This window comes from Electrona antarctica (genome assembly GCF_951216825.1).
Source record: "Electrona antarctica genome assembly, chromosome: 1".
NCBI classification, from domain to species: Eukaryota; Metazoa; Chordata; class Actinopteri; order Myctophiformes; family Myctophidae; genus Electrona; species Electrona antarctica.
In genome coordinates, this window is record NC_136806.1 from 59,191,754 (window position 1) to 59,217,864 (window position 26,111).

At 42.6% G+C, this 26,111-nt stretch overlaps 3 protein-coding genes across 12 annotated transcripts in view; 2 read left to right on the forward strand and 1 right to left on the reverse strand.

Annotated features, from left to right (window-relative positions):
- The window catches only part of zdhhc9 (zDHHC palmitoyltransferase 9), a gene marked incomplete at its 5' end in the record, with an annotated part of 59,539 nt that extends 52,018 nt beyond the window's left edge, over window positions 1–7,521 (reverse strand). Inside the window, 2 exons of one of the 2 annotated variants that reach the window (XM_079522608.1) lie at window positions 2,656–2,737; window positions 4,405–4,483. Of the gene's footprint in view, window positions 1–2,655; window positions 2,738–4,404; window positions 4,484–7,384 lie in introns of those variants that run through there. The other variant, XM_079522609.1, reaches the window with a different exon arrangement.
- trmt12 (tRNA methyltransferase 12 homolog) lies at window positions 193–5,314 on the forward strand. Its single transcript, XM_079522992.1, has 7 exons — window positions 193–308; window positions 1,591–1,707; window positions 1,836–2,031; window positions 2,391–2,541; window positions 2,638–2,747; window positions 3,218–3,375; window positions 4,811–5,314. Exons 1-7 carry the CDS (start codon window positions 288–290, stop codon window positions 5,186–5,188), a joined length of 1,131 nt encoding a protein of 376 aa, XP_079379118.1. The 5' UTR covers window positions 193–287; the 3' UTR covers window positions 5,189–5,314.
- Window positions 7,432–25,812, forward strand: sytl4 (synaptotagmin-like 4). 9 transcript variants are annotated; one of them, XM_079520519.1, is made up of 19 exons: window positions 7,433–7,672; window positions 7,806–7,848; window positions 11,240–11,422; window positions 12,303–12,545; window positions 15,213–15,328; window positions 15,942–16,047; window positions 16,161–16,337; window positions 16,426–16,540; window positions 16,673–16,772; window positions 17,092–17,141; window positions 17,313–17,399; window positions 18,658–18,717; window positions 18,983–19,164; window positions 20,737–20,839; window positions 21,726–21,887; window positions 22,886–22,988; window positions 23,069–23,180; window positions 23,943–24,151; window positions 24,696–25,811. In XM_079520519.1, exons 3-19 carry the CDS (start codon window positions 11,292–11,294, stop codon window positions 24,842–24,844), a joined length of 2,205 nt encoding a protein of 734 aa, XP_079376645.1. In that variant the 5' UTR covers window positions 7,433–7,672; window positions 7,806–7,848; window positions 11,240–11,291; the 3' UTR covers window positions 24,845–25,811. The 9 variants fall into 9 exon arrangements, with proteins under 9 accessions (XP_079376649.1, XP_079376645.1, XP_079376647.1 ...); XM_079520518.1 differs by having other exon boundaries at window positions 7,434–7,672; window positions 7,806–7,855; window positions 11,244–11,422; window positions 24,696–25,810; XM_079520523.1 differs by having other exon boundaries at window positions 7,432–7,855; window positions 11,244–11,422; window positions 12,303–12,377; window positions 24,696–25,812.
- Window positions 25,813–26,111: the final 299 nt, after the last annotated feature.

The window sequence follows — 26,111 nt, forward strand, 5'->3', positions numbered from 1 at the left end:
ATGTTTTGCACTTAAAGTGCATCTTTATTTGATATTCTTATTTGCTATCACCGACCCACTACAGTCAATCATTACTTGTCTGTTTCTATGGTCTGTTTTGTTACAATAAAGTTTTCCAATTCAAATGGTCCCGTCTTAATAATAGTCCGACAGGCAACATGTTATTATGTTACATGTATTCTTCTTCTTCTTCCTGATATCATTTTTTCACGATTACTTTTGTTTTTGTCAATGTTGTATTCGGGCGCCGTTGAAATGGAACACGTCCCGTGCGTTCGTGTACCGCAATGCCATGCACAGAAAATGAGGTAAGCCGTTTGATTAATTGATTGATTGATTGATTGAAGTATTTATAGAAGAGTTTTGCAGAATTACAGTACATTTCAAGCACAACTCAATACAAAAACTGTTAACCGTGAGTGGACGACACCATAAAGCATTGCACTTGTTTACAAGAGGGGTCCACCGTTTTCTAAATTAACTACATTTGCTATACTGTAATAGCAACGAAAGCGCTAGCCCTGATACTGACATAATATCATATGACAGATGGCCGTCCTGCATGATCATCCAAGGCTACGAAAGCTGTGATATTAGGCCTACATACATACATTTCTATACACATCAGGCTCACAGCCATAACATCACTCATATATGCCCTCCTGCGTCGGCGACTCATCGCGGCGGCATTAAAAGTTGTAGCGCTCAGTTTTCTACACCCATTCATTAATTACTGCGACCTGGTTGTCACTTGTTTCTTTTTGTATGAGGCTATAGTATTTTTTTTTTGGGGGGGGGGGGGGGGGGGGTTGGTGTGGTGTAATTAATGATGATGATGACACCTGTCATCATCATCAACAGCAATGTCCGTGTTCAACTATGTTTGTGTGTTTGTGACCAGTACCAATGAGTACCAAAAGTGGCGCTGTTGTGCCAGAAACGGAGAGAGAGAGATAGTGCTGTATGTTGCCTGCTAATGAGAGAGAGAGACAGAGAGACAGAGAGGGGGGGGGGGGGGGGGTGGATTCGCACCACTCAGTTCACACGGGTGTGATTTTTTTTGCACTGATCAATCAATGTAACGTGTGCATGTATATGGAATTTTGATTCATTGAAAATACTTTGTTTATTAACGGTTTGCAGTAAAAAGGACAGGAAAAGTACAGTTCAAGCTCTGGCTTGTTTCGATTTGGGTCCTTCATATTCAATTCATAGGAAAGACACAAAATGTAATATCACAGGCACAGCCATTCTCTATATGACTACGAAAGCGCTTTGTTTAAGAGTTTTATGTGATATATTATGCATTCAGACAGTTGATTGGTAAACCTTTGATCAAATAATTTTGTTTAAATTTGTGTTTGTTTGTTAAATTGTAATGCGTGTATATGGAATACATGAAAATGTATAATAAAATCACAGCAATATATAGGGCTCCAAAGCGCTGGTTTGTTTAAGACAGTTTATGTGCACATATTGATTGGTAAACCTTTGATCAAATAATTTTATTTTTAATGTTTATTATTACTACTATTTTATAGGAAAGATTTGCAGTCCCAAGGAGTTCTAGACCTGCGATTCTGTCTACAGAAAAACTATGATGGCAGAGTGGCCTTGCCCATCTTACTTTCCTGTCTATCAAAACTGGATCTGCAAAGCAAAAACCAAGTGGCTTCCAATGGCATCTGTGAAATAGTTTGGAGTCAGGTAATGGGGGCTAGAACATAGTACATTCCACTATCATCAATGGGTGAATTGTTTGTTTGTTTGTTTGTTTGTTTGTTTTTTTAAGAATGCAGTGCATTTCACTCCATTTTGTCTCGCTTCTGAAACAGGCAATGCCCAGATCAAAGAGGGAGAGGGGAAGGACAACAGGCAAACTAATAAACGTCCTGCAAGATCTGTTGGAATCGTATGGAGAGAGCTGGTCAGACGATCTGAAAGGGGACATTCCTCACAGCTACCAACGTCATGGAGACTTGGTAATAATGGCAGACAACCTTTTCTCGCGGCCAGTGTGGAAGAAAATGGGTAACAGCCTTAAATTCGGTTTCCCCCCCTTTTTCCCTCACTGTATATGTTTCTTTTCCCTTTTTACCTCCATTATGATGAATTCCTGTTCTGTTCTTTGTCTATATAGAAGTGTCTATTTGTACGTCTCTAAATGTTTTGATGAATTGAACATGGTGGACCCTCTTGTAAACAAGTGTAATGCTTAATTGGGTCGTCCACTCACAGTTAACAGCCTTTGTATTGAGTTTGTGCTTGAAATGTACTGTAATTCTGCAAACTGTTAATAAATATTTCAATCAATCAAACACTTTTGCTTTTCATCAAGAGGCAGTGCCAAGTAATCACAGTTACAATATATTATACTTATACTGCACTAGGTCAGGAGCTGTGGCCAGCCGTCGCCGAGGGGCTGGGTGCAAAGCGCCTGGCACAGATGAGCCAAATCTCCAGGGATGGGTTTCGAACGCCTATAGTGACCATGCTCTTAGGAAAACACAGCTGGGCGACACATATAGACAATGGAATAAGGTGAAACATGCAGGCCTAAGCAATCAGCAGATGTATTTTTATGTCATACCTTGTCCCGCCATGTTGCATCTATTACAAGTCCTATTATTACTTCAGGTATGAGTTTGACGTTACCAAATCCATGTTCTCTGCGGGAAATATCACAGAGAAGCTCCGGGTAGCTGCTTTTGACTGCAGGGGGGAGACCGTGGTGGATCTATATGCAGGTAGGAAAAACGTACATGCAGAACCATCATCCATAAATAAATACAATATATTTTACAACCCGGAAACTGTGATTCCATCTTAAATTATCTGGATTGTATTTAAAAAATCACAGCCGTGTGAACTGAGTGGTGTAAGGTCTTATATAGAATGATCAGCTGTGGTCTGATGTAATGTCTGACGTAATGAAATCACACCCGTGTGAACTGGGTGACCATAGCAACCATGCTCATTTTTTGGTACGAACAGACAGACAGACAAACTAACAAAGCCAGTTGTAGGAGTGGTTTACACCACTCAAAAGGTACCAAAAGAAATCGGACAAAAGTTGAATATCGTACATTCCTAACTGAAACTAGTTTCTATGCTTTCATCCACTTATACATACTGTACACTACATATATCCCAAGAGGAATCACATATTTTACTTTAAAATCCCTTTAAATCTAATACTAACTTTGTTTTGTCTTAGGTATTGGATACTTTACTCTCCCATATTTGGTGCATGCAGGAGCTAGCCACATTCATGCTTGTGAATGGAATCTTGATGCAGTGATAGCACTGAAGAAAAACCTTGAGGGAAACAGGGTATCAAATCGCTGTACCGTTCACTATGGAGACAACCGACAAGTAAGGATTTTTACATTTCATAGCATTAATCATTAACTATAATTAATGATGAATAATGAATAAAGAAACTTCACACCTGAAGAAATTAGTTTACAGCAGGTGTGTAAAACAAAGAGTCCCGCACATTGCTGCAGCTTGTGATGAATGTCTATGACCAAAAGATTGCATTAAACTTTGAAAGTGTATAAGCTGTGCATGCAGGTTTCCTGTGTGGGACTACTTCACTCTTCCTCAAGCTGAAGAAGGCAGCTTAGTCTGTCCGAAACGTTGGTCTTCACACCTCAGTTCACACCCGTGTGAACTGAGTGGTGCAACTCCTCTCTCCCCCTGCCTCTCTCTCTCTCTCTCTCTCTGTATTTAGCAGGCAACAGTGCAACACTATCTCTCTCTCTCTGTTTCTGGCACAACAGCGCCACTTTTGCCCCTACTGGTACTCTAAACATTGCTGTTCCTTGGAGTGGTTGCGCCACTCATAAATTGTATTGGCACTGGCAGTGTACGAGTGTGCGCGTGCGGAGCCCTACTCATCATTACAATGACTACAACCTCCCTCACTTAATCAAATCATTAATCATTGCCTATTTTATACTATGATTCTATGCTGGTGTCGCATGTTGGATCGTTGTGTTGTGATCTTGTAGATCTGACATTTGAAAAAATGTTTTCCTACAATGACATGCAGCCCAATAATAGGGATGCCTGGTTGACAGTATGTAGTTACAGGAATGCTCCACTGTGTTTGTGACGTTTTGAATACATGAATACCTGATTAGTAAACAGAATGTTTTGGAACATGGCGCTTTGTTGTCTGGTCCTACAACAATAACCAGAATTCACTGTGAAATCTTGGTTCTCACAGACAGACATTGCAGAGAGTGGAACGTGGCTGTAGGTTTGATGTCTGCATGATTGTGCCACCCACGCCGACAACCTTTCCACTTCCTGCTTCAATAATACAGTGAACATTAACAGACTTAGTTAGCACCATGCAGTGATCATTCATTCTACCAATAAACAATAAAGACATACATTAGAAGAACTGTGGAGTATTCCTTTGTAGAGACTCAGTTGACTGGGGAGGGGAATCCATAATCTAAAACAATCTAAATCTAAAATAATACTGAAGAAAAAAACACACACACACACACACACACACACACACACACACACACACACACACACACACACACACACACACACACACACACACACACACACACACACACACACACACACACACACACACACACACACACACACACACACACAAATCTAAAATAAATCAATAATACAGTGAACATTAACAGACTTAGAAGACTTAGAAGTTGAAAGTGGTTACATTTATGTACCTCGGGCAAACTACAGTATATATTACTAAAATGTCTTGGGGCAACTCGAAACCATAATAACCACCGATCTGATTGACGTTTCTCAGCTCCAGCTATGTGATGTTGCAGACAGAGTAAACCTTGGACTAATACCAAGCTCCGAGGAGGGCTGGCCCGTTGCCTGTCGACTGCTGAAGAGGAAGACTGGGGGTGTTTTACACATTCACCAGAATGTTACCACACCAGCACACAGCCCAGCAGTCATTGCAGCTACCAGTGAACCAACCCAAGCAGCTTCTGTGAAGAAGACCCACAGAGAGGTTTGGCAAGTCTGGGCTGACGACACAGCGAATCGCATTGCCTCTCTATTCAAAGACATGACTCGCGGACGGTGGACAACAAGTATCCAACATGTAGAGCATGTTAAGTCTTATGCACCTCACATTCACCATGTGGTGCTGGACCTGGAGTGCAGGCCACTCTAAAAGATGAACTGACTCTATCAATGACGAGTAATACATTCCAATAATGGTTTTAAGTTCTATGTTGTTGCGGTCAGACGAAAGCTGTGTATATCCCCCGTTTTATACTTTGCAGTGCACAAGAGTAACAAAAATGGTCGATCTACAAAGTCACTCACAACTCATTGTGAACTTTTAGACTGAATGTTGGAAATGGCAACTCACAACTCATGTGTGCTCAACTAATCTCCGAAGAAGGAGAATACCAGCACTCACAGAGTCCTTTAAGGCACTTTATTGTTTCATTTTTAACTACTCTCCGAAGACATGATTCAGATCTCTGCAGCTGAATCTGTCGGCAACTCCTGTTACAACGTTGTTGTGTTAGGAATGAAAACACAGGAGCACCAACGGAATAGGAGGGCCGAGGGAGAGTGAACGGGCCGACATCCGGTCTCTACGCGGGGAATTGGCGATGCCCCCCAGAGGCAAATTCAAAGGGAAACTAAATGTTTTTGGCCAACGGGTTCCCAGATTGGTGCTCAACACATACTGTCTCACCTTCAAAATGCCACTCTATGTTCTATATACAATTTAAGGCATTTAATAGACGCTCGTCCAGAGCGACGGGCCAATTCATATACTCCTATTTTACCGCTGTTTCGGCGCTGTAGTGCCGAAATGATTTCGGCTCGTCAGAAATTTAGGACGGTACCCGCCCCCCCCGAACCTCAAATGACGTCACATTGTAGGCTCTACAGAGCCGAACCGACTTTTATTCGGCTCTAAAATAGGAGTATGAATCGTGCCTTACAGTAAGAAAGAGCACACGGTAATCAGTGTAATACATCAAATACATAGAAGTATAGTCATCAAGGATCATAAGTAAGCCAAGAACCTAACATTCGTTAGAATATCTTTACAATGAAAAGTATACACTTCTCTATAGAATGCTATGTGACATAGCATTCTATAGAGAAGTGTATACTTGTCTACATAATATGCTATCTAAATGACATCATTTTAGCCTTTGCATATACGCTTGCAAGGTCGTTGAGGCTAGGGCAGGTGCTACCGCAAGATCCGAAGTCCCGTTAGTCTGAACATGCATTAAGGTTGGCGAACATGCACTGCTCCCGTGCTTGCGGCTATGTTTAGGTTAGGGTTAGAGATAGGGATAGTAATTTCGGAACAATGAACCTTCTGACCTTATGACACGGCACCGTAGCACTTGCCCTAGGGGAGACATTATTCCATCATATCTACTGATATCAGCACTGAGCAGCCCCCCCCCCCCCCCCCCCCCTTAGTTGTACTGTAACCTAGCAATGGCCAGCTGTAACAAATCATTTAAGCCATTGTCATGCACTCTAGGGCAATACATGACAAAAAGGGAGTCCACACACATGGCAAACCTTTTATATTATATATTTATTATTCTAAATTAAATTAAATTAGTCATGTTAAACCTTTTTGCAAGTTTATACATTTTTCCGCTTAAAGAGAAAAGAATGATGCCGATGAATAATTCTTAATGTAGAGTTTGCAGCAGTGCTGGGCAAACATACATATATATCAGATGCTGTCAAATATCTGTGTAAATATGAATAGGTGCCTGAATTTTAATTAAAGTGTCAACACTCAACTAGCAATATTTATATTGTTGTAAAGATAAACAAAATCTTTCATCTAATCAGCCTCCTCCTCATTTTCAGAACATACTGTAGTAGAATGGAAAAGGAATTCACCATATTATGTCATCTGTGGTATGGGTTACAACAAAACGCTTTTTGTTAAAAAGTTAGACAACAATTTGTACTGTTATAGTGTCTTGTGTACTAGTGTAAACAGTCACTGGTCTCTGAAAATAAATGCAGGTCGCTCAACAATGTCCTCTCAGGAGAGAGAGAACTAACAGAGAACCCATTTATCAAATTAAAATGTATAGTGTTCCTTCAGGCTAGCTCTGGTCCATAGCTCTAAATGCATGATTCATTAGATGCCTTCATTAATGAAGGCATGGACCAGATCTACTTCCAGACTTTTAATAGTTCCAATTTTGTCTGCCATTTTTTGGTTTCATAACTTTCATCACACTTTTTTTTATTAGGGCCACGGCCCACGCTGATGTTATCACATCAGAACCACCAGTAGCCATGGGAGGCGATGACGTGCTTTTGCAGCAAACCAAACAAACGCCCAATTTCCTAACTTACTTACCAAGTATAATTTTGACTCGGGCGAGGGGGGGAGTCTCTTCAGAAATCTACAAGTGTTGCAGGATTTCAATAATGGCCCGCATTTTCCACATAGACGGCGAGGGAGGCAAACAACCGAGCCAAGACAAGAGGAAATAAATACACCTGTCATGGAAAATGCTGAGGAGGTAGACCACAAACTTTCCTTCCTTATCTTCCGGGTACTTGGAAGCTTCCTCCAAACGGAGGGGAGCGCAGTGTACAGTGTAGTCTGTAGGGCTGTACGAGACAACTGTCGCCGCAGAGGGAGGTAAATTAAAATTAAATGGATCTATTTACGACGACCACACCAAAGTCTAAAGTCTGTATGAATTGAAAGTACTTTATCATTCTGAACACGGTTGTTCTATACATCTGCGAAATTGTCTTCTGATCATCCGCAGCGCGAGAAGAAAGTCCTGTCCCCGGGAGAGACGACAACTTTGAACAACAGGTGTGTATGTGTTCATGATCATGATGTACACAGTAGAGTAGGCTGTCATTTTTCAATATTTTCTCACGCCAAAACATTCGTTTCACAAGTCTGCACAACTGCATTATTTAGTGCACGTTTGTTCACTGAAAATCGATTTGCACGACTTAATTGCACGTGAATGATCAGTTAACAGTTATTATTATGCCCTACACTGATAATCCTAGCCCTTGAATGGCTGTGATATTCCATACATTTTCATGTATTCCATATATCTATCTACTGTATCTGTCAACAACAGACGTATGTATTGCTTTGTTTTAATTATTAATAATTATTGTTTAAATTAATTAGAATCAGAAGAAGTAAACTAGAAATTAGTATGTGTGCATACAGTTAGCCCCTCTTGGGACCCCGGGTGAGCTCTTTTGAGGGTGGGTTCAAAAGAGCTCACCGGGGGGTGCCGAGAGGGGCTAGCATACAGTGTACAAAGACAATTAGCTCTGGTCCATCCATAGCTCTAATGCTATGGACGCATTAGAGCTATGTACACAGTATGTCTACTACTTTGGTGAAGAGGAAATTAGTTGGTGCAATTTGAGACACTAAATTATAGTGTAGGTAGGTAGCTTGATATCCTCCTAACCCCATGTCATGCCTCCCCCCCCCCCCCCTAAAGATTATTCTAGTTAGTGCAATGTCCTCACTGTCATCTTTTAATGACGCATGCATGCAAGGTTAATTCCCTGGAAGTTGCTTTACTGGTATTTTACTGTGTGCTTGAGCCAGCCTGGGTGGCCTAAAGGCATTCAAACAATGAGGAAAAAGTTTCCTTATTTTTGTGATTGTGTGTGTGTGTGACGTGTGTGTACTGTAGGTAGGTAAGACAATCGGCACACATCTGAAAACTCAACTTTTCGCCTCTACTTCGTCTTCTCAGACACTTTGTTTAACTTGTCGCTTCAACTGGAGCGTGACGTTCAGATAGGAACATGGCCAATGACAACCTCCATATCAGGATTAAGCAGCTGAGCTCCACCCGGCCCTCTGTATCCTTAAAGGGTGGGAGCCAGAAACTGTAGGATAGGTTGAGCCCTTGTTGTTTTAGCCTGTCCTGTTCCCACTCTCTCTCCACAAGTTAACCTTTCACCCTGGCCGAGGCTCCCTGTGGGGGGTTTAAGTCTCAGACAGCTTGGTTGCTGGGAGACTTGAATCTTGTGATGTATTGATTTTAAGAAGAAGGGAAAAAAATGGCCCATGTTATGTACTTATGTATGTTCTCATGCCATACTTCCTCTTATCATATGACACGGTGTACTGGAAATATCGCTCTAACTAAAGCCCAACCTGGTGACTTAATTCTCATGGTCTTTTGATGGTCGCATGACTGACTGGTGGTGGGTATGAAATATTTGGATTTTAAATTTGGGGAACACATTACTTATTTTGGAAAAATCACACCTGTGTGAAGTGAGTGGTGCAACTCCGTGTGTGGGGGGGGGGGGGGGGGGGGGAGAGTTCCAGACCCACAGGAACGCACCCAGGGTGCCGGCCCGATTCCGAAACGGTTGAGAAATGACAGTTACCGTGTGGGGGTCCCACTACTGTACCCTGTACTGTACTGTCACTGTACTGACCCACAGGAACACACAGGGTCCCACTACTGTACCCTCTACTGTACTGTACTGTCACTGTACTGAACTGGTACACCCGAAATCACCATATATACCAGGCCTGTCGAACCCATTTTGGGGTGAGGGCCGCATTGGTCAAAAGGTCACTTGATGTGGGCCAGAACCAGTTGCGGACCCGCGCTCACACATATTCACTCATACAACAATAATAACCCAACAGAAAAGGCTCAGCTCAAAACATCACACAAATACTTTACTTCATGATGCTTCCAGACACTTGCCATGTGAGAGTTCAATTGTCTGAGAGAGACTCGGGGGGAGAGAGAGAGGGAGGACCCACCTCACACACACTTTTCTTTATAGTTTCACGAGAACGATTTATTTTTTTCTGCTATGAGAGGGAGAGAGAGAGGGAGAGACACACACACACACACACACACACACACACACACACACACACATTCCTGGTACTCAGCTGTTCATTGTTAAGCAATTAACACTTTGTGTGCCCACACCACTGGGCCCACCCAGCCAGCCAGCCACCCACCCAGCCACACACACAGCTCCGTAAGGGAGTGGTTGCTCCACTCAAAAAACTAATGCTTGTAAATTGTGTCAATACTATGGCATTCGATATCATTGTATGCCAAGTGAGTTGACTTAACAATCTGCCCTCAGTGTAAAGTGTTGCCTCAGGGCAGGCAGGTGCCTAGACTGTTGACCTGTGTGTCTGGTCATCCTGTGAGTGTTATGGAAGGCAGGTGTGTGTGCAGGCAGTGTATCCCTTAGAGCAGGGGTGCCCAGAAGGTAGATCGCAATCTACCAGTAGATCACAAAGGCTTTGCAGGTAGACCACATGACATGTCCCAAAATATATCATTAAAAAAAACTACTTGAATTAAGGTGACTGATTGATTAAAAGAGCCTGTCAGCTCAAACACACAATACAAATGCAATACAAATACAAAGTCATATACAAATAACTTCCATTTTCCTCTCTCTATTTCCCATTCCAAGTGTGTTTGTCTTATAGTATGTAACGCCAGTGCTGCTGTTTTCAGCAATGGGATAATACTTTTTTTTGGGTGAGTAGATCTTGTTGAGCTGGTCATTGTGAAAGTAGCTCTCATATCAAGTCAAAAAAGTGTGGGCACCCCTGCCTTAGAGGTAGAGATCACTACCAGTCCTTTTATCAGAACCCTGTCTCTATCCATCTTGTAGTCTGTACCCAACTCCACAGACAGTACTGCAGTAGCTAAGACGTTCAATCCTGTGACTAACAGGATTGAACGTACTTAAGGATGTTCAATCAAGGTGCTGTGGCTTCCATTCGTCAATATTCACTTTCTAAAGATCTGCAACGAAAAAATAATTCACCTTTGACTTCTAGTAAAAATCACACCCGTGTGAAGTGAGTGGTGCAACTCCATGTGTGTGTGGGGGGGGAGGTCCAGACCCACAGGAACGCACCCAGGGTGCCGGCCCGAGCCACCCCGCGTCCGAAACGGTTGAGAAATGACACCGTGTGGAGGTCCCTCTACTGTACCCTCTACTGTACTGTACTGGCACACCCGAAATCACCATATATACAGTTAATATGTGCGTGTGTGTTTGTGTGTGTGTTAGGTTGCGCACAGGTGGTGAAAAACAACCGTGCTGTTTTCGTGCTCAGACGCACCCAGCCACCCAGCCACCCACACACATAGCTCCGTAAGGAGCTATGTGTGTGGGTGGTGTCAAGTGTCAAGTCAGTATTTGTTTCCCCTCTTTCACAGCCCCTGGATTGGGCTGGTTAGCCTGTGCACAGGACCTGTGAAGTGACGATGCCCCAGGCTGCAGACATGTTTGGCCTGGCCTTCCTGACTGACGGCGAGCGTGAGGTGATCCTGGAGGTCCTGCGCAGGGATGAGGGGCTCAGGCAGGCTGAAGAGCAGCGTGTAGAAGAAGTGAGAAAGTAAGAAGAACAATCTTTGTATCCACCTGACATAATGACTTCATATGACTGACATAATAGTAACACACAGAACGTGTCTGTCTGCACACACGCTTTATTTATTGTGCACGACTGCATGTTCTCACCAGCAGTGTCCAGTGAGACGTTGAACCGGCTACATTAACTTGGGAGCGGAAGTGAAGCATCCTAAAACCATTATCATCTCTAGAGACTGAAACTGAAACAAGCACTACTTTGACTGGGACTGCCCTTAAAGTCACAAAGGTGGCATCTAAACGTATGCAAGGGTCATGGCTCTTGTTCTAGCTACTTAGCACCAGTGGTGTCATGCTCGTAGAACGCAGTACCACGCCGGCGTGGTACCAGTAAGTTCTTGACGTGCAGGGACGGAACGGAACGGTGCATGTCCGTGCACGCTAGAACGCGTCCCCCTAGATTCAAGAGAAGACGCACCTAATCAACCTCGCATCACCAGACTTTCCAAGACGCACCAAGTACCCAGTGGTCTAGGTTTACTGCTGTAAGCATGCACACTTAACAGCAGTAGGCTATGGCTCCAGTAGGCTACTGCTGCTGTGAGGTGTTCTGCACACAAGAAGAATGCCTCCTCCATTAAAGAACAGATTCATTCGTCCAAAGCAAACTTTTTAGTTTTGCTAGTGTGAAGTAAAGATGATTGTCTGACTTTAAGTCTACTTACTTAGCACTTGTCTTTAGCAGTCTGGTACTTACACGTCTACCTCATTATGAGCTTTCTAGAATCACACGGCTGTTGTCTGCATGCTAAAACTAAGACCCTTGTCATCCTTAACATTTGCCTCCTCAGGCTAGTAATAAAAACATTGAAGGGTATTCTGTGTTTTGCAAATGAGTTTTTAAGTCTTTCTTGCTACAGGAAGCTGAAGGAAGAGATGCTGGACATCAAGAGGAAGGGGGCCAAGCGCGGAAGTGGAAGGTACAGTCAACGAACCTGTCGCCGCTGCCAGGAGGCTCTGAGTCGCCTGACTCTCACCTCTCGCCAATGTAGGGCATGTAAACACTGCGTGTGCCGGAACTGCCAAACACCCCAGCCCCCCCCAGCCCCCCGTGGATCCTGGCTGTGCTGTGTGTGTGCCAAAGAGTCGTAAGAGATATTACTTCTGCCTTGACTGACCATAGTCTCATTTAGCCAGACAACTAGAGATTTCACCTACCGATACATCTATTGACCATCTAAATTCAATGTAGAGGCTAAAAATTCGGTGGAAACAATTTGGAGATTTAAAAATAATACTTTACGAAACCAATCCTGTGCCTGCCATACAATGTCGGTTTATGGTCACATTTTGTAGTCTTTAATGTATTTCACTTGAACTCGGTTTCCCCATGTATTTGATAACGGAAGTAGCTCGTTCAGGTGATTTCCGGTGGATCACCATATATGGTCGTGTCCTGGTAGAAGCTCACTAGCCCAGAGCGTGTTTGCACCTCCGTGAGAGGGATGTTTGTAAGCGGTGTGGTGTCGCTGGCAAGGTAGGTATGTCGCCTCAATGGCAAGTCAACACAAGTTATGTGTTTGGTTTATGTTGTGTTTTCAATATGAGTTTAATTGATGGATTATTTTTGTTACAGTTTATTGTGTTCTTTGGGCAACCGTATACACTGCACGCATTCTCGTCACTGCACTATGCTGCCAGTGAGGTACGGTAATATCCATTTACAATTGTGTATTTGTTTTCTCGGGTGCAGTACTTAGTTTAGACTAGTCATTGGTTAGACCAGTCGCTAGTCCTACAACCTATGTCAAACCCTCACCCTAACTAATCTAATCAAACCTGGACAGAGGGGGAAAGAAGATATGCAGAGAAGCAGTGGATTTTAAAATGTAATTTAATTTAATTTCCACAAGGCTTAAACAATACCCATCCATTACAGGAAACAGGGTAGTAAACAAACCATTAAATGCTAAACCTCTAAATTGCTCCTAATTAGAGCAGAGCCAGGACAATAGCAGAAACACAAAGCCATTTAGATTCGAAATCAGACCATGATCTGATGGTCTGAGGTTGACACTAATGGGCTTGATGGGTGGACTTAATCCCCTCAAAGGTAATCACACTTTAATCATGGACCTCCAGAAACCTACCTCAGAGGTAACTAGATTAAGCCAGACTAAATATAAATATAAGATTGAGAAACTTTTAGTACTTCTAGTAAGACTAAACCTTAATTGCCCAGACTCTTCTACAACAAAGAAACCTAACCTCCCACGGGGCAGCACACCTAAACCTAACCACCAACCTTAATCCGGTCCTCTTAACGCACCCCTCACCTTATGTCTAACCAATGCTATGTCTAACCAAAGGATGCCTCCCGTTTTCTCATGTGTTTCATATGTGTTAAAGCAGAAATAACATGCATTTTAAAACAGTTTTTTAATATTTCATATCATATTGTCTTATGTCCCTCAAACTTATTTCTAATGGTTTGAGCTCTGATATAATCAGTCCTTGTCATTTCTTTCTGGACTTTGAAAGCAGTTTTAGCTGCAATACCACAATGTCCTGAGGTGGTGGGGGTGCTGATATGCAGATTATTTAATATTTGAGTCATTATAATACTGATGCTAGATACAACCAGGCTTGTTTCCATTCCATGCCAGCATGGAAAATCAACAATGGCGGACATTGTAAACAAAGTGCAAATGCAAATTTGGGACTGAAGAAGAGGAGGAATTATACAAAGTAGGGTGACATTGATGACATCACGATGAGGACAAAATCAGTTGGGCCTCATTCACACGTACCAAACACCAATCAAGCAATGTTTGGTCGTTTTTTTGTTTTTTTGGGCCACCACAATGCTTTTCCAATGGGAGTCACATGGTTTGATCAAACATTTGTGTTTGATCGCTGATGGCTGATTGCTCCCCCCTCATCAAACAAAAATGTTTGGTCAAACCATGTGACTCCCATTGAAAATGAATTGGAGCAGCAATCAAAAAGCAATCAGGCATCACACACGGACCGAACATTTGTTGTGTAGGTGTGAACTAGGCCTTGAGCTGTTCCTGGGAGCAATTTCCATTAAAGCACCTATATGTTATGAAAGCTCAAAATTGGTTATTTGTGGGGATAGAAAACACATATGGGAGCCCCAAAAACACAAAAGAAATTGAAAAAGTTGAATTTTATGTTATAGGTCCTTTAAAAGTTCATGGTTTTTCTGATCGTTCTGTTTTATAGTTTGACGTTGGTTTACGACCGTTGGTTTGTTGGTATGAAGAAGTCTAATAAGCCACCAGTAAAGAGAACTACTGACTCGTCCTTGAGTGACAAATACAACGACATTGGGGCAGTCCGTTATATTGGGATGATATCTGGATTGGTTTCCAAAAGTAGTGGGCCGCGGGCGTAGGTTTGTTTGTTAGCAGAGGTTTTCTCTGCTGTCGTAGCCCCTACATTGAATTCGTAATGTCACCATAGTATATAGAAGTGTCTATTTGTACGTCTCTAAATGTTTTTGATGATTTGAACATGGTGGACCCTATTGGAAACAAGTGTAATGCTTAATTGGGTCGTCCACTCACAGTTAACAGCCTTTGTATTGAGTTTGTGCTTGAAATGTACTGTAATTCTGCAAACTGTTAATACATTTTTCAATCAATCAATCAAAACATCGGTAGGCAGAGATCTCCAGTGGCTGGTTCTTTCTCTGGTCGACTGCGAGACCTTCATCATCACTTTGCAAATCCTATATCCATGTAAGAACCTTCATTGCAATAAGGAAGTAAATGATTTTGTTTTTATAGGAATATAAAGAAATGCACACTGGTGCAGGACTGGTTCTATGACCAAAGGGTCAACCGTTTCGTCACTACTCCTGGACACGACCTGGCGAGCGGCTCCCTGAAAAAGAGACCGCCATGTGAGTATATACCGAGTGCAGAACGAGGAAGTGGGCATAATACACTGTTTTGAACAAGGAAGCTCTGCCCGGGCCCGAAAGGAATGTCTGGGTCATTGGAATGTTGTTATAAAATAAACGGAATGAGGAAATAGTACAAAGAGAGAAAAGGAAAAAAAAAACATTCTGCGAGTAGGCGGCTCGCTTGTGATTTAACTGCTTTAAACCTGGTGTCGTTGTTTAGTCATTACAGGTGAATATATTCCAAATTTCCCCCAATGTAATATAAAATAACAAGTGGCCAATCTACAAGTTGGTCTACAAGTTCACAACACATTTTAAATCAGCTATTTTCTGTTATTCATCTTATGACGATGTACCCATTTTGGGCAGGAACCCCTTTTGGTGTTAGCATTGTTATGCTTTAGCTATTGAAAAATAGCAGATCTACAAGCTCATAGCGCGCCACCGAGTGGCGCGCTACGAGCTTGTACGTCTGCTATTTTTGAAAAATCAAAGAACGACTGACATAGAAACATAGCTTTTTCAGAAAACTGTCAGGATTTAGAAGACATTTTTAGAATCTGATCTCAGGTCAAAATGGGTTAAGTTAAATATTTGTCCTGTCATATAGTGAAGAAGAGGGAAACAATGGGTGAATTGCTGTTAGTTGAGTTGAATCCCAGCCAACCTGCCCCCGTGCCTCGACCCAGACAGAAAGATCAGACGATGCACAAGAGGTGATGAATCGCATGGATTTTGTCATTCAATTCCTCAAATATATCCTACACTGATGTTTTGATTTGTGGATTTATGAAATCTCCAACCAGTGCTGACACATTCTCCTTGACAGTCACTCACCAAGCGAGGCTTCTGGGTCCGTTGCGTCGAGGGAGTCTTACACTGAGAAGGAGCACGTGGAGTCGAAGGACCCGCAACAACGCAGCGACACGGAGTCGGCGGAAAAGGCCAGTCTGTGCAGTGCTAAAGCGGAGACGGAGTCTGGTCGTGTGACGCCTGACCTACCGAGGTAAATGATCATGCAGAGGTACAAAGGTAATGGCGCTACTGTACATGCTAAACAGTTTGACATCATTTAAGTTGCTATCATCTTCCAGGGAGGAGAAGGCTGTGGGTCGATCAAGTCCAGCTGGATCCACCGCTTCCAGTCTGACCACCACCATCAAACCCGATAGAGTCAGTATTCACAGCGACGACTCTTTAGCAAACACTGTGAGAGACCTGGCTACTACACGTATAATATATATATGTATACTGTAGCTCATTCTATAACAGATTAGCTTCACAGTCGATCTGTACCTGAAGTTACAGGCTGACTGTAACATAATTTCACTCTCACTGTAGGACTCGGAGGCTAAACAGGTCAGTTCGAGTTTTGAGGAAAGTGGCATGGAAATCCATAAACTTTTCAAGAAGAGTATCAGACATGGTCCAAAGCCTCCAGGTAAGCGTCCTGTATCTCTTCCCCCCCCCATTGGAGAATTCTGGTGTCAGATTGAGCTCTGTTATCTGGGCTACTTTATTATGTTTTTTTTTTTTTTTGTCAAATAGGTTTTTATTGAGAACAGATTATAAATTGTTGTAGATTAAACATGACACCGCATACTATAGAATAAAATAGTAATTTTAAAAATGGAAAACATCTGAAATAAAATGTCGTACAGTCAACCACATCAGTGGTATCCTGTCTATGAATTGTTTCTACTCAAGTAATGGACAAGGGGCAGCCAAACTTTATCAAATTGTTTCTCCCTGTTTCACAGAGGGATCTATGGGCAACAGGAGCCATTCTGTGCCATTCCTTGATTTGCAGGTAAATCTTTAACCTCACTTTTTCCTCCTTCACAATTTCTAATCGTGGTTATCTTGTCTTATTTGATCAATACATCCTCCATTAGTCCAACCAACAAGGAGAGGAGGTTGACGGGGAAAGATGCTGTTGTGTGTGTATATAACTTAATAATTGTCTATTGTAATACTACAGGAGGAAGATGAGGATATTGATAACTTGGTCAACAAGTTTCATAGAAAGACGGTGAACTCGAGTACCTCCAGTCTGGCCAGTTCAAAGGTAAAAGTAACTGTTATTGATCTTTCTCCTAATGCTGCGTGCAGACACTAACGAAACAACCAAGCATTGCTGCCAGATCGCCATTAACCCATTCTCGGGGCGGGAACCCCTTTTGGTGTTTAAAGCATTATGTTATGCTTTAGCTATTGAAAAATAGCAGATCTACAAGCTCATAGCGCGGCACTCGGTGCCGCGCTATGAGCTTGTAGATCTGCTATTTTTTAGAAAAATCGTGAAAATGTGGCACAAATCTTTGAATATATATTCTTTCAGAGTTTCAGTTTTTAACTCAAATCTTTGCTTCTGGGACGGGACGGGGGACGGGGGGGGGGTCCCTGGAACAACATATTTTCAGATGGGGGTCGGTGGCCAAATACATATCATTTTTGGGGGTCGTCGACATGAAATAGTTTGAGAACCACTGATATAGAAACATGAGGTTTTTCAGAAAAAAATACATTTTAAAAATACTTTTTTAAATTTCGACGTCAGGCCTAAACTGTCATGATTTAGAAGACATTGTGTAGAATCTGCTCTCAGGTCTAAATGGGTTAAAGTGTTGCTCAAGCCACACTGCGTAAATGAATGGGGTAACATTGGTACAGTTGGGTGCCACCGATATTGTCCCTTATCCTTTGACCCATTTAGGCCTGACCTCAAAATTTAAAAAAATCCTTCTAAATCCTCCAGTTTTCTGAAATAAATATTTTCACGATTTTTCAAAAATAGCAGACCTACAAGCTCGTAGCGCGCCACTCGGTGGCGCGCTATGAGCTTGTAGATCTGCTATTTTTCAATAGCTAAATTATAACTATGTTTAAAACACCAAAAGGGGTTCCCGCCCAAAATGGTTTAACTGTCCTTTTGCGCAGATCACGCAAACCTCAGCAAAAAGAAAAGGACAATATCGATGGCTTCCAACTGTAGCATCAGGAACTGTGAATTTGAATAGTGGGGAGAATAGGGGAGTGGAAATGGTGAAACAAAAACTAAAATGGTGAAGCCAGCTCAACTCTTTTTTTTTTTTTGCGCAGTGTCGCAGTCGGGCATCGGCTTGTAGCTTCGTGTCCCCGTCTTCCTTGAAAATGTCTTGTCTGCCTTGTCGGCGGCGTTTTGTGTGATCACAGCATTGCTGTTCAGTGTTCAATCATATCATTTATGCTTAAACGACAGTGGTGTTTACAGCTTGTCATTTATTGCATCACCACACAGGATGTGGTGTGACGTGAAGTTAATGTGACATTGTCTGTTTCTCTAGGTGGACCAAGTACAGAACCGCCGAACCGGTCAAGTTTACAAAATTGCTCCCGATGTGCTGGTTGGTACCTTGCATGGCTTCCGCCGCAATCGGTGTATGAATGTGTGTGTGAATGGGTGAATGTAATGCACAATCTATGTAAAGCGCCTTGGATAAAGGTGCTATATAAATGCACCATTTACCATTTACCATTTACAAAGTAGTTTTTAAGTGGTTACATGATTTGGTTTACTTTTTTTTTTACAATTGATGTGTATATGTGCAGTTTACAGTAACCAAGAATGATTCAACAGTATCTCATCCCAGGTCTTTCATGTTTCTCCAGACAACGTCGAGCAGTATGACGAGTATCTACAGTGAGAACGGGGACTATGACAGTGTAGAGTGTGTGACTGGGGACCTCACCTTTTCTCTCAGCTATGATGAACATACCCAGAGCTTCAATGTCTACATCAAGGAGTGTCACCGGCTGGCCTACGGGGACTCCTCTCGGAAACTCTCCAACCCGTAAGTAGACACTAGCTAGCACTCCACTGAGCCAGGTTACAACTGTGGGGATCGACCAAAGCACAGCGAAAAGTGTAATTTGCAGAATAGTGGAAAGTGGAAACCCTGCGTGTTCAATAGCCTTCTCTTCGTATCCATAACATTGTTGTCTCCACCAGGCCGAAGGCATGGGGAGAGAGTATGTTTTGCACTCCGTCCGTCCGTCCGTCCGTGTGTCCGTCCGTCCGTGTGTCCGTCCGTCCGTCTGTGATGCCAACAATGAACCTCTGCCCCAAAATTTCCAGAACGGCCTGTTATAGCGCCACCAGGAGGCCGCTTTGTGCAAAACAAGTTTTTGGACAGTACACCTACAGATTTTGTCCAAACATCACGCAAATTGGTACACAGTCTCTCTAGAGCCATTCAACGAAACGGGTCTTTCAGATTTCTCAGACTCCATCCTGATTGGCTAAGATTGGCTTCCAAAGTTCGCAGGAGTGCTCAGTTTCAAACAAAATGCTGCAAATCATGAACACATCGTGTGATTTCCGTGAAATTGCGCACGCACATTCCCACTAGGCCGAGGAAGAAATGCCATGTGAACATTTTCAACTCAGCCTCATGGTGGCGCTATAACTGGCCGAAAAGTGTTTTTACCTCCAACTGCACGGATTTGTGGATAACTTTGTATGCCAACTCCCTAGAGGCCAAGGAAAAACCTTTGCCTGGAATTTTTCACATCTGCTATTTATAGCACCACCAGGAGGCCGACATGTAAAACACATTTTCTAATATTACTCCTTCAGATGTTATCCAAATTTCACACAAATCGGTACACATGCTCTCCATAGTCATGTGATCAAGACGGGTTTGTTTGATTTCTCATAATCCACCTTCATTGCCTACGATTGGCTTCTAAACTTTTCAGGAGTAGCCCGCTTTGTACCCGTTTTGTACAAATCGCCACAACTACTCAACGCAGCGTCCGATTGCGGTGAAACTGTGCATGCATATTCCCACTAGGAAATGCCAGTTTTCAAATCAGCCTCATGGTGGCGCTACAACAGGCCAAGCCGTGTCTCACACACACACACACACACACACACACACACACACACACACACACACACACACACACTCCTGGTGGAGACCTGTGCCCAGAAGGGCACTTTTTCTAGTTCAGTACTGATGTTAAATGAGGTTATTCAAAGTTACGGCATTTCATTCCCACATCTATTTTCTGTACAGCTGGTCCAATGTCTGTCATTTCAACCCTTCAAACTAAAGGCTGCAGCAGTGTTGACTCAAAACAACGTGACTCCAAGAAATCTTTGTTGACTCCATACACACCCCTGACTTGACTTTGATCAGCTTAGATAACGGGGGATGCTGTGTTTACATAATTACTTCCTAGAGGTGATTACTTGAGTTCCACAGGAAATTGAAAGTCAACAGACATTTTTTCAATCCCATTTTTATTTGAGAAATGCAGAGAAATGAAGGTTGGGTTTTCTGCACCAATTACAAAGAAAATGTATTGGGACAATTTAACGGTAAACACCCCTTTTCCCCCCCGCTTTTTTTGTTTTTCAGATACGTCAAATGCTACCTTCTCCCAGAGAAGACCCGGCAAAGCAAAAAGAAAACCAGTACCAAGAGGCACACGGTGAACCCAATCTTCAAAGAGACATTGAAGGTGGTTACACACATCTTACAGTGTATACTTCATTGATTTGGGTCCCACAGGGGCCTCCCCTCTACAACAAATCGCCAGACGATCTAGCTTGTAGATCGGCTATTTCCGACTAATGTTCGCCCCCAGAAAAGTGTGCCGGCCAGAGGCTGTGGACTTAATGACAGTACTCCTTCATTACTGATCCCACTCCATGTCTCGTCTAGATAATGACTCCACCTACACAGACATTTAGGATTGATGTTGACATTGTAGACGGCAAACCAATATTGATTTCATTGCCGTCTTGTTTGTCCTACACATGTATACCAGCAACTTTAATACAGCGGCCGAAGGCAAAAGAAATTAATAGCCTCCTGGTTTTTGATGAGCTCTTTATATCGTTTATATAACATTACAAAGTAAGAAATGGAGTGAAAAGTCCAGTTTTTATGTCAATATTCAAATAACTATTGCTTTCCATTTAATAACGGCTGTGCTAATCAGGTGTTGTTGTAACACTTTCTAGAGCAGGAGGTTGACACAAAGTTTGCTAATGTTTTATCATTAAATTGAACCGTACAATTACATTCCTCCATTTTTCAATTTCTCATTAACCCATTTTGGGCGGGAACCCCTTTTGGTGTTAGCATTGTGTTATGCTTTAGCTATTGAAAAATAGCAGATCTACAAGCTCATCTACGAGCTTGTAGGTCTGCTATTTTTGAAAAATAGAAGAACGACTGACATGGAAACATAGAATCATTTTTAGAATCTGATCTCAGGTCAAAATGGGTTAACACCTGTAGTGGCTTCGCGTACCCCTAGGGATACATGTACGCCCCATTTGAGAAATACCGATTTAGACAATAATCACCTGAGACACTACAACTCCCTTGTCCTCTTCCAGTACGCCATCAGTCGTTCACAGCTGCAGACCCGCTCCATTTTGCTGTCGGTGTGGCACCACAGTCGCATCGGCCGCAACGCCTTCCTGGGTGAGGTGGAGGTCGCCCTGGACTGCCACGACCTGGACTCTCCTCAGGAGCAATGTGTTCCACTCATGGCCAAGGTATGTCACGGAGAGGGCTTTTAACTAAATCACTCTCTATAGTATTTCTCTTAGTAAACTTGTCAAACGCTGAGGAAGGCCATACAGGCCGAAACGCGTATGTTTTCAGTCTCAGAGGTAAATAAAATCATGTAGAAGGACATGCAATGAGTGCTGGCATTTTCTTTCACCTCAACTTATATCTTCGAGCCTTGCACCTAGAAGGATTTTGTTTGAACCTGGAGTGCTGCGGGTTGTCTGCTTACGGCAGTACTTTTCTCTCTACTTAGTAAACTTGACCTGAGTTGGCTCTGTCTGTACCCCTCTACAACAAATATCTTTGCTGAAAATAGCTGATTTAGAGCTTTCAGATCTGCTCTAATCTAGTAGTAAGTAACATAGCCTCGGAAACCCAGACGTTTTTATTTCCAGGGAGGAAAAAAAAGTCTGGGGCCGAGTCCACTTCAATTGCGCAAACGGCGCTCACTCTCTGCTGACTTCTGATCGTCTGCACCTTTTGTTAAATTGACGCACACGCACACTCCTCTCTCTCCCGCTCTGTCGCTCTAATTAATTAGTCTCATGTCATGCAGCTGTGCCTAGTTTCCCCCTGGCGGATCCTGCCGGGAGCTGCCTATGCCATAAAAAGCATAGGTGAGTTCCAGTCTAGTTGCCAGTGAGCCTTTACTATGAGACCCAGCAGAACATGTCTGTCTGTGTGTCACGCTGTAACACCACCCGCCCGCCACCAGAGGGCGCAGCTGTATCACACACAAAAACACACATGCACGCACGTGCATCGCACGCAGACACGCACGCAAAAAAAAAACTTAGAAAAAAACTTAAAAAAAGTAAAAGAAAAAAATATATATATATATATTAACAAAAAAAAGGGAAAAAAGCTCTGTGTGTTTGTGTGTGTGTGTGTGTGTGTGTGTGTGTCAGACTGCCACAACAGCTGCGTTCGCTTCCCGCGCTCACGCGTCTTACTTGTAGTAACATGGTTCTCTTACATACAGGGAGTTCCTGCCCAGGCGTCCATCTTTGCGCCGTACAGAGGCGAGCTGGTAATCTCCTTGAAGTACATCACACCCAAAAAACCAACAGATGACAAAAGCAAAGGTAAGGTACTGCTTGTACAAGAGCAGCAGGACACGCACGTCAGCTCTAACCTGTGTTTTAATGCGAGTGTCTTCCTCTAGGCAAAAAGGAAAAGGCTGAAGGAGGAGGAGGAGAGCTGCACGTCTGGATTAAAGAGGCAAAGAGTCTGACGGCAATGAAAACTGGGGGCACGTCAGATTCCTTCGTGAAAGGGTTAGTGCTTAGTGCCAAACCATGCGCCCATATAACATATCAATTTGTTTTATAACGCTGCTTTCGGACAGAAATGTTATGTTCAAAACTTTTTCTTTTTTTTTAAAGATTTAAAATAGGGAAAATAGCCAATACAAGCTCACAAACTTGCATTGTGAGCCATTTTGAACTTGTAGATCTGTTATTTTCACTTAATTTGTGTGACACTTGTATGATTAAATAAACTGAAAAATGGAGATGCGATAGGTTTCTGCCCGACAGCAACGATAAGTAAAAGTCAATACAGATTCAAGTACCCAGTGGTTCCAGTTTTCAAATCGGCTTTGTATGATCCCGTTAATATTAACCTTGCAGCAATATTTTAAAAAGATGCATCATCATATAGTCCTCATAGGATTGTGGGCGGCTGTGGCTCAGGAGGTAGAGCAGGTCGTCCAATGATCCCTGGGTCGGCGGTTCGAATCCCGGCTCCGCCTGCCCACATGTCGAAGTGTCCTTGGGCAAGACACTGAACCCTACATTGCCTCCAATGAGTTGGTCGGTGTGAGCTTGCCACCATTGGTGTGTGAATGTGGGAAGTGAGGACGCTGGCGTTGACTGTTCGCCGCTTCACCTCCCAATGTATGAATGGATGAACCATTGTAAAGCGCTTTGAGCACTTGGAAAAGCGCTATAAAAATGCAATTCATTATTATTATTATTACTATGGCCAGGCAATTTTCACTCTGATGGCTAAACAACTAATTTGTCCTGCCGCCACAGATACTTATTACCAGCGAAGGCCAAGATCACAAAGAAGAAGACCCCATTGGTGAAGAAGAGTCTGAATCCTCATTATGACCACACGTTTGTATACAAGGAGCTGAGCCTGGAGCAGCTTCGAGACATGTGTCTGGAGTTGACCGTGTGGGACAGAGAGCCACTGTCTACTAATGACTTTCTGGGAGGGGTTCGCCTCAGCACTGGCACTGGTACGCATTTCCTTTTTGAACCTGAATGCATTTGTCCTGCTTGTTCAGGGCTTAAACCCATTTTGACCCGAGATCAGATTCTAAAAAATGTCTTCTACATCCTGACAGTTTTCTGAGAAAGCTATGTTTCTATGTCAGTCGTTCTTCGATTTTTCAAAAATAGCAGACCTACAAGCTCGAGCTTGTAGATCTGCTATTTTTCAATAGCTAAAGCATAACATAATGCTACCACCAAAAGGGGTTCCCGCCAAAAATGGGGTAAAGGACCATACCAGGTTCAGCATCGATAAATGACATCTATTCACGACCTTTAGCCATACACAGGAAAACATTAAGCTTTATTCTTAGACCCCTTAAGAGGAAAATGTAATATGGTATTATCCATGTCCATATATAATAATGTTTTGTCAGAGAAGCCGGTTATGAATTTCCATCACAGTAAAGCCCCATTCAAAGAGGTTTCCAGGATTATTATATCTTTTTTTTTTTACTCTGCTGAGTGTACACATGTATTCACTGTGCTATTTTTTTTTTGCCTGTGCAGGCACTCTGACAACTGGGAAGGAAGAAGTGGAAATGGACTCGGTCGGAGAAGAAATTGGTCTCTGGCAGAAGATGATGCAGTACCCCGACTCGTGGGCAGAGGGCACTCTTCCGCTGCGCTCCTCTATGGGGAAGACCCAGGCCAAATGAGGACACTAACTATAAACTCCAAACTGGAACTCAAAGGAGGTGTTTGGACACTGAGATGGGGGACATGCTGACAAGAGGGCAATTTGTGAGATTGACTTAAATTAATTTGCCAAGCCAAGCTGACCAGCAGCCCAATCGGCTTGTCTGAACAAACAATGTTATTTACTGTACGCTAACAGATGGCTTATTTGCCAGCTGAACACTAAAGCCCATGACACATATGCCTCTATGTATTATTACACAAATATTTAAAGTCTTAAAATGACATTGCCATATTCACACGAGATGATGTCAGAACAACATGGCTGACATGTGCCATTTGTGGGTCTCTTCACAAAGCAGTACCAATTGTTTTGCGGGAATTCATTGTTTTCTTGTCACTGTTGAATATGTGCCATAAGCTCTTGCTTTATTTTATTCCAAGTGCCTTGATGCACTCACTGTAGGGTTGGTTTCAAGTAACTATTTATATTTTTGCAATTCAGAAATCCCACTGCATTCAACAATAAATGGTGTAATGTCGCATTATGATTTCCTACTTGGAAAACTGATCATTATACTGAAAATGTTAAACTGCTGGTGTTAAACAGAGCATAGCTCAGTCCATGTAGTAATATCGTGGTCCATGGTAATTCATTATACTGCAAGCTTCATACATTTATATGTTAACTTGTCTTTTATAGTAGTTGCACAAAATCTATATTTTGTATCAAATTAAATTTGTAATTACTAGAGTGTCCATCGGAAATTATCTAAATGTTGGATTTAAATATTCTCTAATAAAAACAAAAAGGAAAATGTCTGCATCTGTTTTTAACCATGTACTGTACAAATCAGTTGGTTCCAAACACTCGCTCTCTACCAGAATGTGTGTCCTCTGCAGTAAGGTCATTTGGTCTTGGCTCCACAACCATTTCATCATTTTACCTCCAATTCCAGTCCTAAAACTTACTGTTCATTGAAAGATAAAGCTATATTTTTCTTGTATTTTCCCTAGCAATGTGGACTATGAGTGTCCACTGCTGGTGAATCAATGTACTGTACATGTAACCAGCAATGAACGATATATGAACGTATAACGCCCTACCAACAGTCATTAAGACATGCGAATCCCTTGACTCCTTCAAAACCGCTCTCAAAGGGCACCTACGGACGGCTGCAATTCGAAACTGGCCCCCGTAAAATCGGAATCCCCCCCCCCCCCCCTTTTCCCTCACTGTTTCTTTTCCCTTTTTACCTCCATTATGATGAATTCCTGTTCTGTTCT

What these genes read in the sequence shown, in the direction of transcription:
- trmt12 (XM_079522992.1), top strand. Translation starts at nt 288, where the DNA reads ATGCCATGCACAGAAAATGAG. An exon ending in CGTGGTGGATCTATATGCAG is followed by an intron (nt 2,748 to 3,217) that starts GTAGGAAAAACG and finishes GTTTTGTCTTAG; the next exon opens with GTATTGGATACTTTACTCTC. An exon ending in ACTATGGAGACAACCGACAA is followed by an intron (nt 3,376 to 4,810) that starts GTAAGGATTTTT and finishes GACGTTTCTCAG; the next exon opens with CTCCAGCTATGTGATGTTGC.
- sytl4 (XM_079520517.1), top strand. Translation starts at nt 11,292, where the DNA reads ATGCCCCAGGCTGCAGACATGTTTGGCCTGGCCTTCCTGACTGACGGC. An exon ending in GATCAGACGATGCACAAGAG is followed by an intron (nt 16,048 to 16,160) that starts GTGATGAATCGC and finishes TCTCCTTGACAG; the next exon opens with TCACTCACCAAGCGAGGCTT. An exon ending in AACAGATGACAAAAGCAAAG is followed by an intron (nt 22,989 to 23,068) that starts GTAAGGTACTGC and finishes GTCTTCCTCTAG; the next exon opens with GCAAAAAGGAAAAGGCTGAA.